The sequence below is a fragment of the Mercenaria mercenaria genome, unplaced genomic scaffold (assembly GCF_021730395.1).
Source record: "Mercenaria mercenaria strain notata unplaced genomic scaffold, MADL_Memer_1 contig_1296, whole genome shotgun sequence".
NCBI classification, from domain to species: Eukaryota; Metazoa; Mollusca; class Bivalvia; order Venerida; family Veneridae; genus Mercenaria; species Mercenaria mercenaria.
The window spans coordinates 1-14,356 of NW_026459277.1; the positions used below are offsets into that span (position 1 = coordinate 1).

Consider the following 14,356-nt stretch of genomic DNA (forward strand, 5'->3'; position numbering starts at 1 on the left):
ATCTAATCAAAGGCCTGAATGGCCTGAGTCGGCTAATGATTGATGTACTGACAGTATAGTCTACCAGTTTCAGTTTGTTTTTAGTTTTTTTTTCTTAAAATTTCATAACACAGCTCGATATTTACCCAAAATATTATATCCGGATACGATTACACTTTTCTCAAGTTTGAACAATATATTTTACAAATTGTGATGATACGAAGACATTTAGCAGCAATTGGAAGTATCTGACATTGAAGTTTACGGTTAAATTACCTCTTATTTAAATCTTTTCATAAAAAAGTTGTTTCGTTTCGCCAAACATAGACGATCTACTTTCGATTTCAAAAACTACAAGAAAATACAATTTAATGTTTCTCCGATTTGTTTATTTCTCGAAAAATAAGAATTAAAATCATTTTTAATATCTGTAGTAACTAAACAAACCAGTAAGAGCTTTTTCTTCCGATAATTTATCCGTTTACTGACTGCAAAATTCATGTGTGTGTGTAGAAACCCACGCAAAGTTTATAGAAATCATACGATGCGTGTACACGTTCAATGTGGGAGAATTAAGGCTGATCGGGATCGGCTATGTTACCTAACGCATCCAGACGATTCAGATTTTGTTTTTAAAAACGCATTGTGTGCATTTCTGTAATTTTATATACGTTTAGAAATTATTAGACATGCGTATTTGCATTATTTCTATACGTAATTTACGCTAATACGCATCTTATCTGGAGCCCTGTGGAACTATTTTTTGTCTTTCGCTGGATGTTACGCAAGCTTTGTAAGCCTGCGCAATTCATAAAATGCACATTTATGCTTAAGAGTTACATTCGAGTATTGCACAATTACAAGTCATAAATATGACAGATTAAATCGTATATTGGTCATAGCAAAGGGAATTCACGCAACTTAACTTCATTCTTGCAGTGAACTGTTTGAAGTTTGAGAAATCTAATGGAACTACATCGCTTCACTGTGTTATTTGGTCCATTTAGACTTAGAGAATCGCTGGATAGCAAGGACTCGTCAAAACGATTACATCGTTTAGCCGACTCAACAATTGACACACAGTAGATTGGCCTTGTAAGAAAGGCAAAGGTAAAAATTATTTACCGTCGATTTGTGAAACAATGAACAGAAGCCCTATAGAGCTTTAGAGCGACCCTATTTAAAGAACGGGTAAAGCCAATTATACCTCATCCCAGTAATTTGCTGGTACCCATTTGCAGCTAGGTCGACTGAGGAAATCGTGATAAAGTGCCTTTCCCAAAGACACATCGCAATGGGAGTAGCTAGGAATCGGACCCGGGGCCTTCACTTCCGTAGGAAAGCGACTTAGCCCTCCCGACCATTACTTTGAATATATCATGAATGGTTGTAAGATGTTTAAAAATAAATCTTTCCATAACTTTTCCTAAACAACTAATAAAAAAATAGGCATGTGATTGGAGATTGTATTTCTACAACCATTTTTATATTACGGAATGACTTTAGGTGATGTTCATATGCCCAGATATTCACCTTCAGTTAATGATCCATTACAAAATGGGATTTCTACACGTAACGACGTGGTCATTCAAATTATACACTGACAATCGCAAATAATGAAAAGAATGAACTTTCAAATCAGTTTCAGAAAAGCCGACAGATCACTCACAAACAAAATTTAAATGGCGCATATATTAGAAATTGATTGAAGATAAAAGAAATTGTATGTAGTTTATATGTTTGTGTTTCGTGAATCTCGATGATGATTTGTATTGTACAATATGTTATCTTTACTTTGAGCGGTTCTAAATCAAACACATTCTACAAATCCGACGATTTTCGTTGGAACCGGACAATTTCTCCTCAGGAGTCTTACCCCCGCCCCAAATGGAAAAGAGGTCTGCTGGACAATTGTCCCATCAATGGAAAACACTTGCCTCCCTCCCCCAACCCCCACTCCCCAATGTTTGTCCCCGTGCTTAATTCTGAAGCGAACATTTGCCCTTAATATGTTCGTCCCCAGCTGATTGTTGAGGAACTTTGTTATCGTATAATTATATAACAAATAATTGCCAAAATAACCAGTTTGTGTATTAAAAACCTTGTACCAATTAAAAGACAATTACATGTGTATGTTGTTATGAGCACTTGAATGACTTTTATTTAATTAAGAAATCAATTTCGGTTGTCGACCTTTCATTACATACGAGGGAAGGATGGACTTAGACGAATCAACCTTTGAAGTCGGAACAGAGTAATCGTTAAAACAGACTTGTTCTTTTTATTATCAGAAATAAAATGTGAAAGATTGCCGTTTTCATTTACTTATATTTCGAGGGGAGGTTCATGGTTTTCGCGATTTTTGCCTAAGCACACGACGTATTGCAAAATCGTACTATGGTTGTCATTTTGTCTTACTGTCGCAACTTGATAAAATACAGTTCTTTGCCAGATCAATAAATTTATCAGGAAAGGATCTAAATGCTTCATAAATTGTCTTTGAACTTACAAAAGACAAGTATGTCTAATTAACTCATACATTTTTGAAAAGTCTTCTAGTTGATACAGTTCCAAACATGTCTTTTATACGGTACTCAAGAAGATCAGTCTTATTAAATGCAAACAAATATGCCTAAATGATCACCAATGTTTGTCGAAATATTAAAAATTCCACGACGTAAACAATCCAGTCGAATAAAGCAGGATGTCACTTTTTCACGAATTTGAATGCCGTAAGGTTTGTCGGTAATTGTTGCCCTTAGGTTGCGTTTATGGGTTATCTTTGGTATATTAACATAGAATATTTTTAAAATAGTTTACTGTTCGTTTTGAGTTTTAGAAGACACTTAAAACAAAATGGTATAAAATTTAGACCCCCACCCCCCTCCAAACCTAATAAATTGAATAATGGTGCTTTTACAGGTTCATCTGCAAACTTATTCAGTCAATCACTTTTCAGTATAGGTTTGAAAACACAGATAAACAAGTGAATGAAGTATTGCCATGCAATACAAAGTCCCCTACTGGAAGGCACCTAATTTTTTCTACTGCAGTATAACATAATGAACTGATATCTGTCAATGATGTATAAACAATATTGTACTACATATACAATATGTTTATAACATTATAACAACACACTTGGATTAAAATGTGCATATATAAAAACCCACAGTTGTTTTCATATTGAATTTTTTTGGCTGATTATAAAAATGTTATCATGTAAGTTATTTAAAGAAACAAAAAAGGGAAATTAATCTTTAAAAAAAAAAAAAAAAAAAAAAAATAATAATATAAGTCCACAAGAAACTCTTTACCAGGTAGAGATAGGTCAAAATACACCTAAAAATTGGATGTAACATGCATGCTGTACCACAGAAAAGTGGTCTCGATTTTTCTCTACTGCCAGTAATAAAAAAGTTACAATAAAATCTATTTATAGTAAAACAAAGGGATGTAATTCTAAAAACAAGGGTGCCTCATGGCGGTGAACATTTGGTCCAAGTTACATCAAAATCCCTCCAAGCATGAAGAAGAAATGTTCCATACAAAGTCATTCTTGAATTTGACCTTTGACTTCTAAATATGACCTTGACCTTAGACCTAGGGACCTGGTTCTTGCGCATGACATGTTGTCTCATCCAGGGGAATATTTGTGCCAACTGATATCTAAATCCTGCTTTGCATGACAAAGTTATAGACCGGACAGGAAAAAAATCCTCTTGACCTTTGATCTCAAAGTGTGACCTTGACCTTTAAGCTAGGGTACTGGTGTTGCGCATGACATGTCGTCTCATCATGGAAACATTTGTGCCAAGTAATATTAAAATCCCTTCATGGATGGCAGAGTTATGGACGGGACAGGAAAAAAACTCTGTTGACCTTTGACCCCCAATTGTGACCTTGACCTTTGAGCTAGGGGTCCGGGATTTGCGTATGACACGTCGTCTCATCATGGGGAACACTTGTGCTAAGTAATATTAAAATCCCTTAATGAATGTCAGAGTTATGGACCGGACACGAAACAGACCCTGTTCATGCTATGTTAACATTTGACTGCTAAGTGTGACCTTGACCTTTGAGCTAGGGGTCTGAAAGTTGTGCATGACATATCGTCTTATTATGAGGTACATTTGTGCCAAGTAATATTAAAATCCCTTCATAGATGGGAGAGTTATGGACCGGACAGGAAAAAAAACCTTGTTGACCTTTGACCTCCAATTGTGACCTTGACCTTTAAGCTAGGGTCCAGGTTTTGCGCATGACACGTCTTCTCCTCATGGGGAACATTTGTGCCAAGTAATATTAAAATCTCTTTATGGATGGGAGAGTTATGGACCGGACAGGAAAAAAGCCCTGTTGACCTTTGACCTCCAATTGTGACCTTGACCTTTGAGCTAGGGGTCCGGGATTTGCGCACGACACATCATCTCATCATGGGGAACATTTGTGCCAAGTAATACTAAAATCCCTTCAAGGATGGGAGAGTTGTGGACCGGACAGGAAAAAAGCCCTGTTGACCTTTGACCTCCTATTGTGGCCTTGACCTTTGAGCTAGGGGTCTGGGTTTTGCGCATGACACGTCGTCTCATCATGGGGAACATTTGTGCCAAGTAATATTAAAATCCCTTCATGGATGACAGAGTTATGGACCGGACACGAAATTGCGGACGGACGGAATGACGGAATGACGGAAAGACGGAATGACAGAATGACGGAAAAGAGCATTCCTATAGTCCCCAAAACTGGTTTTCAACCAGTAGGGGACTAATAACCACCTTACACTGTAGAAAAAAGTGTGGTACCGTATAAATTCGGGTTAATATATCAAATACTGTGTACATAATGCTACAGTCATCCAATAGAATGTTTAGACATTAAACACATTGCCTTGGCCTAATATATATCACAGTCAATTTCTCAGCAGATACATATACTTAGTATTTTCTTTTTTTTTAATGCAGATCATCTGCAGTTACCATTATGGGAATACAAAAAGATACAGTTAGTCTGTGGCGCGTCTTTAAATGTTTCGTGTATTCGTGTCTTCGCCCCGGCCCAAACTCGAAGACAAGAAGGCAAGACAATTAACCGTTTTAACCTTTTAAGGGGCGTAAACACGGAATGGCAGAAACCAGTCCACCATACTCCTAGATAAGAAACTGTATTTGTCAATGAAATCAAAAGGTTATTTTGTGAAGCCCTAGTTATAATCAATATTATAAATATCTATATAGCCTTTCATATCCAAACTATCGATTAATGTACATGAACCGATCTGAAAGATTAAACGTGGTTTTATGTCTACCGATATCTTTACAGACCAAACAAGGATTACATATTAAGGTTGGTATATTATTTCTTTCTTGTGCATAAATAAATACAAAACTAAAAAGTAGACCCTGCTGCTACATGTAATACGATTCGTCTAAATATCTCATTTTCTGTACTTAAAAATTTAAATATACAATGGACGAAATCTATACCGACATTTGGTTACACTGTGAATCTGCACTAATATAAACGATCTGTCATACACATGCTTTAAATACTACCAATATTACACGTGCATTATGTTATGAAACATGCACATTAATTTACAGGGCAGTGCCAGAAATTTTCTCGTTTTGTCCTCTACCAAGATTGTTCAATTTATTCGGATTCGTCAAAAACATGGCGGAAAGGGGGGCGTGGTCACATTTCCCTATATATGTATAGTAGAAATTTAAAAAATCTTGTGTGAAACTGCTGGCCAAATATTTAGCCCACCTGAGCCAAAGGCTCATGGTGAGCCGTTGTGACCGCTTGATGTCCGTCGTCCGTCGTGCTAACCCTTGTCTGCGAGTTGAACTCGCTCAGTATGAAAAAAAAAAAAAAAAAAAAAAAAAAAAAAAAAAAAAAAACACTGGTCCCGTAATAGATCATCTATCTTTCGTAATGATCCTCTCATTGATTAATTTTACAACGCAAACTATGTAATTGTGTCTAGCTATAGGTTTACAAAATTCCTTTATGGCTGTGAACTTTGGGACCTTGGGAACTTTAATGTTTAACTAAAGATTCTAAAGCACATGCTCTTCATTAAATGTTATGGCCTAACGATGCCAATGCATATCGAAATAAAACCAAAAATATTGTCGTCTTATTTACACTTACAAAAAACTTTTGGTCTAAACGTATATATAAAACATTGACGTTTTGAAACAATGCATGTCCTGAACAAATATTTCCCACGCTATTCGAAAGGAACTAAAAAATGCGGACAAACGAACTTAAAACTTTTTTTTTTCATTTGTTTGCTTAAATTTACTTTTTCATGACTGACAAATATAAATACGCATTTGAATAATAAGGTCCTATGTTTTCCAGAGAGGGCCCACGTTGCCGAAAGGTTAAGGTCATTGACTCCCAATCACTTGCTCTTCACCGATATTGGTTCAAGCCTCGCTTGGGGCGTTGAATTCTCGAGGAAGCCATCCGTGATGAAATCATGTTCGGAGGGGCACCTGGGGTCTTCCCCCACATTCAAAAGCTGGAAAATCACCATATGACCTATAATTGTGTCGGTGTGACATTAAACCCAACAAAAACAAAACAAAACGCAAATGTTTTCCAGTGCAGAATAGATGATATTTTTTTTTTTAAAATCTGTAGTTACCCACAAAATAATCAGCCTGACGGCACGTGATTTTTCGCGTATCATTTCGTATCCTGTCAAATGCCCTTGTTATAAGAAATAAGAGAACTTGGAATTTGTCTTGTCTGGTGTCCTTTTCAAATATGCAGAGAAAGTTGTCTTAAATCCGAGCTTTTTTTCTGAGACAACTTTATTGATTTTTTGTCACAGGTTATTTATACATGTACTAGTAACTGTTTTATTTTACAGATATGGCAAAACGATTGGTGAATAACTTGAAAGACGAATACCTTAGTTGCAGCATCTGTTTGGACCAGTATCGCCAACCAAAGACATTACCATGTGACCATATCTTCTGTCAAGAATGTCTCAGCAGTCACGTTGTACAGAACATTCACACGCACAAAACTCACGTGGAAATCTCGTGTCCTTTGTGCAGGAAGAAAACTTCAATAAAATCTAAAGGGAATTTCGATGTGGAAGCATGGGTGAATACTTTGCCAACGGATTCTCTCGTCGGATCGTTAATGCAGACATTAAACATGCACGAAAGAGGCACAAGAAGTCCAGAGGTTCTACCTAAACTGTGCGAATCGCATGGCGGAAAACCATGTGACGCTTATTGTTTTACACATGCGCAGTTGATGTGTTGGGAATGCGCGGCACGTGATCATCGCATTTGCAGCGTTGATTCCGCAGACAAAGCAAAACATTTAGTCCAACCGGAAATAGAATCTATGAAGAAAACCGTGGAGAATCATTTAGCAAGAGCTCGAGAATTGAGCAAAAGCGATGAAACATTCAAAAACAGTAAAGTAAAAGTTTTGAACGACCTTCAAGATTTTGAGAGAAGACTCGATAAGGTTTATACATCTGCTAAACATCAGTTGTGTTTATTAAAATCTGAGGTAGAGAAAGTTACGAAAATGCATCTAGATGAAAGAAAGAACTTTTATGATGCTGTCCAATCACTCCTGGAACTAAAATGTTCCATAGAAATAATGGCGAATGAGTCCGAAGCCACCAAGTTATTTGCTTTGTTAAAAAAATGAAGAAAGATGTCGAACACGGTGTCGACAAATTTAAAAAATTGAAAAAGAAAACGAAAGCTGCGAGAACAGTATATCAAATTCGTTGGTGATGGAACACTGAAAAACTTTTTGGCCATGTACTCTAGTGTAGGGTTCATAGATTCGAACGTTCCCGGTTCATCCTCTTCGTCGTTAGAATCCATGCCAACCCCGAGAGCAGCACCAGTTTCGCTGTCACATATTTTTAAACGGTCAAAATCAGTTGGTTCAACGAAAGCTACCGATTAACATGAACTTCTGTTATAAACTTTCGAAGGCTAAATGTCGTCGTAGATGTTAAAATTAGATGTGTTCTAGAGACCGACTATATATGTTACTTTGTATCTACCGGTATTAACACATGGGTTTACGTAAGATAGTCCTTGCAAGTCAATGGACATTCGCGATTTGTGAAACATGAGCGCTATGACTCACTATATAATCACTTCTGCTAATTTTTTTCATGTCTGGGCGAAATATGCTGTGGCAGCCAGCAGGTATTAGAAATTGGCATTTCGACCATATGTTACAGAAGATTATTCTTTGAAATAATTCTCTCTCTGTACTTTTTGTAAACCGGAAAGCATAAAGAGGCTTTTTGAAATCAAGTTGTCTTTCTGTTTCCGACAATCTTATTGTCTTTACCGAGCGTTTTCCCCCTTTTGTGAAAAAAATATGACGTAAACGTCAGATCTTGGAGCGAACTTGCGTACGTCAAAAATGTCGTATTAGAGTTTAAAATGCGTTTTTATTTTATGTTTTTCGGTGGTTTATCGAAATATAACGGTGAATTATATCCTGATAATCTCACTGGCCACTCAGTGAAAATTATCAAATCTGATACCCGGATTAACGTCAAAAAGTTTACCGAGCGTACTGAAAGCCGGAAACAATATGACGATGACGTCGTTAAAATGACGTCATCTTTGCGATGCTTCCTGATAAAATTTCCCGCAAATTTCGACATTTTATTGAAATAAACACAACAAAAGTAGAGTTTTAGACATAAAATAAACAGAAAAATTGTTGATATCGATGTAATATCACGGTAATTTCACTCGTGAACACCAAAAGTTGTTATAATATCACAATATGAAAATATCACTTTTGGTGCCCACTCGGTGAAATTATAACGTGATATTACTCCGAAACCAACAATTATCCTCTATATCATTGCAATAGTAGATGGTGCAACAATCATGTTTTCCTTGATGAAAATCACGGGTTGCAAAAACTAGAGTTACTTTCCTATTTTTTTTTAGTTTGAATTTATTGCATGGCACATGGCAAAATAAATTCGACTGTAATTTTTATAAATAGTTTTAGCCCTTTATATTATCTTTACTGTTGTTACTGGTTGTAACAAGAGCACCGCCTTGCGTGTGCAGAGGCTCATCTGATTTTCTTTTGTCCCTGTATAATAGAAATATTGTCATACCCATTATTTTCTAAGTCCAAAAGGGGCCATAATTCTTGCAAAATGCAGGATGGAGTTATATTTCTTGCTGTACAGAGTCAGCTTTTAATGGTAAACAAGTGTTGCAAGAATAAAAGCAGTAGCTTTGATAGTTTAGGGGAAAAACTGACCTACACACAAAACTTAACCAAGAAATCTGATTTTTTCTAAGTCCAAACGGGGCCATAATTCTTGCAGAAAACAGGATGGAGTTATGTTTTTGCTATAAAGAGTCAGCTATTGATGGTGAACAAGTATTGCAAGTTTCAAAGCGATAGCTTTGATTTTTAGGAGAAAAGCTGACCTAACCAGGCAACGCCAACGCCAACAGCAATGCCATCAAGTGATGACAATAACTTATCTTTTTTTCCTTCAAAAAATCAGATGAGCTGATAATGAATATTCTAACAAGATGATGGCCCTATATCGCTCACCAAAGTTGATCTGGCCTACTGACCTAGTTTTTGACCTCACATGACCCAGTTTCAAATTTATCCTAGAGATCATCAAGACAAACATTCTGACCAAGTTTCATGAAGATAGGATCATAAATCTGGCCTCAAGAGTGTTAATAAGCTTTTCATGTGATTTGAGCACGTGACCTAGTTTTTGATCCCACATGACCCAGATTCGAACTTGACCTAGGGATCATCCAGATATAAATTCTGGCAAAGTTTCACTTAGATAGGACCATAAATGTGGCCTCTACAATGTTAACAAGATTTTCCTTTGATTTAAGCGGGTGACCTAGGTTTTGATCCCACATGACCCAGTTTCATTCTTGGCAAAGGAATCATCAACATAAACATTCTGACAACGTTTCATGAAGATAGGGTCATAAATGTGGCCTCAAGAGTGTTAACAAGCTTTTACTTTGAATTAATCTAGTGACCTAGTTTTTGACCCTACATGATCCAGTTTTGAACTTAACCTATAGAAGATTAAGACAAACATTCTGAACAATTTTCATGAAGATAAGATCATAAATGTGGCCTCGAGAGTGTTAACAAGCTTTTCCTTTGTTTTGATCAGGTTACCTAACTTTTGAACCCACATGACCCAGATTTGAACTTGACCTAAAGGTCATCGAGACAAGCATTCTGATCAAGTCTCATGAACATAGGTCATAAATGTGACTTCTAGAGTGTTAACAAGCTTTTCCTTTGATTTGATTGAATGACCTAGTTTTTGACCTCATATGACCCAGATTCAAACCTAACCTAGAGGTCATTAAGGCAAACATTCTGACCAATTCTCACGTGTATCAAAGTTAAAATGTAGTTTCTACAGATGTTAACAAGATTTTACTTTGATCTGGACTAGTGACCTAGTTTTTGAAACACATGACCAAGTATCCAACATGACCTTGAGATCATCAAGACAAACATTCTGACCAAGTTTTATAAAGATAGGGTCATAAATGTGGCCTCTAGAGTGTTAACAAGCTTTTCCTTTGATTTGACCAGATGACCTAGTTTTTGACCCCATATGACCCAGATTCAAATTTGAACTAGAGGTCATTGAGACAAACATTCTGACCAAGTTTCATGAAGATAGGATCATAAATCTGGCCTCAAGAGTGTTAATAAGCTTTTCATGTGATTTGAGCACGTGACCTAGTTATTGATCCCACATGACCCAGATTTAAACTTGACCTAAAGGTCATCAAGACAAGCATGCTGAGTAATTCTCATGAGTTTCAAACTTAAACTGTGGACTCTAGAGTGTGAACAAGATTTTCCTTTGATTTGGCCTAGTGACCTAGTTTTCCCAGTTTCAAATTTGACCTAGAGATCATCAAGACAGCCATTCTGACCAAGTTTCAAACTTCAATTGTGGACAAGATTTTCCTTTCATTTGGCCTAGTGACCTAGTTTTTGACCACACATGACCCAGTTTCAAACCTGACCTAGAGATCATCAAGATAAATATTCTGACCAAGTTTCATGAAGATAGGGTCATAAATGTGGGCTCTAGAGAGTTAACAAGCTTTTCCTTTGATTTGACCGGGTGACCTAGTTTTTGACCCCACATGACCCAGATTCAAACTTGACCTAAAGGTCATCAAGACAAGCATTCTGAGTAATTCTCATGAGTTTCAAACTTAAACTGTGGACTCTAGAGTGTGAACAAGATTTTCCTTTGATTTGGCCTAGCGACCTAGCTTTCCCAGTTTCAAATTTGACCGAGAGATCATCAAGACAAACATTCTGACCAAGTTTCATGGAGATAGGATCATAAATGTGGCCTCTACAAACTTTTCTATTGATTCGAATGCGTGACCTAGTTTTCCCAGTTTCAAATTTGACCTAGAGATCATCAAGACAAACATTCTGACCAAGTTTCATGGAGATAGGATCATAAATGTCGCCTCTACAAGCTTTTCTTTTGATTCGAACGCATGATCTAGTTTGTGACCGCACATGACGCAGTTTCAAACTTGACCTAGAGATCATCAAGACAAACATTCTGACCAAGTTTCATAAAGATTGGGTCAAAAATGTGACCTCTAGAGTGTTAACAAGGCAAACAATGGACAATGCCTGGTCACAATAGTTCACCTTCAGCACTTTGTGCTCTGGTGAGCTAAAAAGATGTTATTTCTTAAATAGATTTAAACAAGTTTGAACCATGCAATCAGTCCACCAAATCATTTACAACTCGCAAATCCTTCATTTATAAATGATTGTTACGACAAGACAAAATTGTTGTTGTTATACTGTTCTGTTATTGAAATGTGCTCATATGTTAATTCATCCCATACCAATGGTTATATGGTATAATTTAAGAGTAACAAGTATGCCCACGTGCAGAATGATGAGCCCGCCAGCTGTCAAGTGTAAGCTTGACCTTAGGTCTAGGGACCTAGTGTTTGCGCATGACATGGTGAACAATTTCATGCCAAGTTACAACAAAATATCACCATGCATGAAGAAGAAATGCTCCGGACAAACTTCAATATGACCGTTGACCTCCAAATGTGACCTTGACCTTTGTGATAGGAACATGGGGTTTGCGCATGACACACCTTCTCATTGAGGTAAACATTCATGCCAAATATAAACAAGATTGGTCCATGCATGTCAAAGTTATAGTCCGGACACACATACACCGAACCACAAAAATTTAAGCGGTGAGTATATCAAGCTCACCGCAAGCAGGCTCGACAAAAATCAGTTTCACTGTAAAGGGAAACTGACTTTAAAGGAGCAATAATTTATGTGCTTTCTCTTTCTCTCGGAAGAAGAAAACTAACAATGTAGCTATAGGTCATATAAAGACTGCAAAATGTACATGTAAATCTGAGTAAATCCTTGCTTTACTAAACTTAATCGTTTATAAAATATTTGCAGCAGTGGTTAGGTAAATAGCAATTCAAACCACAAAAATATCAAACAAAATCTCCACAATTAGGCAGTAAAATGTTCATGTAGTAGGTAATTCGATCAGTACTAATAGGGCCTACTAAGCATGATATTGCAAAAGTGTTTACCGTTGACTGAAATCGGGCTTCCGTGACTGATTATTTGAGCAATATTTATGAAACTCTTATAGAAATTATGTGCCCCAGTTGTTACACCGGGATTTCACTTTATCAATGCAATAAAAGTTACATTCCAGTTGTTATGAAATGTGTGCGGGAGCAAACTCAATCACATTGGATAATAGCCTGAATTTGCTTTAGTCACAAAGTAACAGCCCTTGAATTTATTAAAATTTGCCTCATTTCACATTAACGAATTAAGACACCTCGTGTTTTAAGCTTTAGCCTGCTGGCAGCAATTGATTCTGCCTTTGCGACCAGTGCAGACCAAGATCAGCCTGCACATCCATGCAGGCTGATCATGGTCTGCACTGTTTGCTATTCAGTCTGTAATCTTTTTGTGAAAACCCCTTCGAATAGTAAATGGTACTGCCCAAATTGAATGATGGACCAGTCCATTTTAGAAATTTCGCACGGTAAAGGTTAAGCTGTCTTATGAAACTTCCATGGAATGTGTATGGTTACAAATTCTCAATCAGTCTCGCTAATGAGTTAATCCAGGGTTATGCCCTTTGAAGTTATTAAAGTTTCACCAATGTATTTCCTAGCATATTTCCCCCAGACTAACGTGAAATGTGGATGACTTTACATTCTCAGTCTTGTCTGATATAGTGCAACATTCTCATGAAATGTGTATTGGCTTAAAATCTCCAACATGTTGGGTAATGCTTAAGGCTGCTTTAGTCACATCAGAGTATTTATATTGTTAACGCCTTTGATACTTTATTTCTTGAACCATCCTCATAAAGCGCCAACAGAATGTTTATGGCCAAAAGCTTTTGATTGAATTTGGCAATGGCTATGACAACTTTAGACATACAAGAGTTATAGCCCGTGAAAGTTTATGAGTTATCTTCATTAAATTTACACAGAATGTATAAAGCTGCATGATCTCATTCAAGTTTGATAAGGTAAGATTACTCTACTAACACTAGAGTCAAAATAGCAAATTCTTTATATATGGCTATATTCCTTGAGAAATCTTGGAACTTAGTGACCTTGACCTTTGAGATAAGGTTCTTTGGCGCAACAAGTCATTTCAGCATGGGTAACATTTGTACCAGGTTACTGTAATATCTTGATGAAAGATAAGAGTTATGGTCCAGGCATAATACAGACCTGGTTAACCATTAATCTCAAAGTGTGACTTTGACCTTGGGTTTTTTAGCTACATGTCGCCTCCTTGTGCGGAATTTTTGTAGATCTACCAAGTAATTTCAACATTCCTTAATGGAATATGGACTGAACATGAAATTGAGTCTGTTATTTTTTTTTTACCTCCAAGTAATCTAGACTTTGGAATAAGCAGTCTTAATCTTGCACATCCCATACAAAACACAAACAGACCCTGTTAACTTTTGACTTCTAAGTGCGACTTTGACCTTGCAGCTGGGGTTTGGGTCTTTCATGTGACATGTCATACCATTAAGGGGATCATTTGTGTCAAATAATTTTAAAATCCCTTGATTAATGGCAGAGTTATGACTGGACACAAAGTGCAAAAGCCAAACTGACAAACAGAATATGGACGAGAGAACAGCTCATTTCTAGGCTACCTTTCTTTTCTTTGAAAAAAGGTGGGGAACAGCTCCATGAGAAAACCAACATAGTGCATTTGCGACCAGCATGGATCCCGACCAGCCTGCTCATCCGCGCAGTCTGGTCAGGAT

General features: G+C 36.9%; 1 protein-coding gene across 1 annotated transcript; it reads left to right on the forward strand.

Annotated features, from left to right (window-relative positions):
* The first annotated feature begins 5,193 nt into the window (after positions 1 to 5,193).
* On the forward strand, positions 5,194 to 7,668 carry LOC123560481 (tripartite motif-containing protein 3-like). The gene is made up of 2 exons (XM_045352671.2): positions 5,194 to 5,325; positions 6,866 to 7,668. The coding sequence occupies exon 2, from the start codon at positions 6,868 to 6,870 to the stop codon at positions 7,666 to 7,668; it is 801 nt and encodes a 266-aa protein (XP_045208606.2). The 5' UTR covers positions 5,194 to 5,325; positions 6,866 to 6,867.
* Positions 7,669 to 14,356: the final 6,688 nt, after the last annotated feature.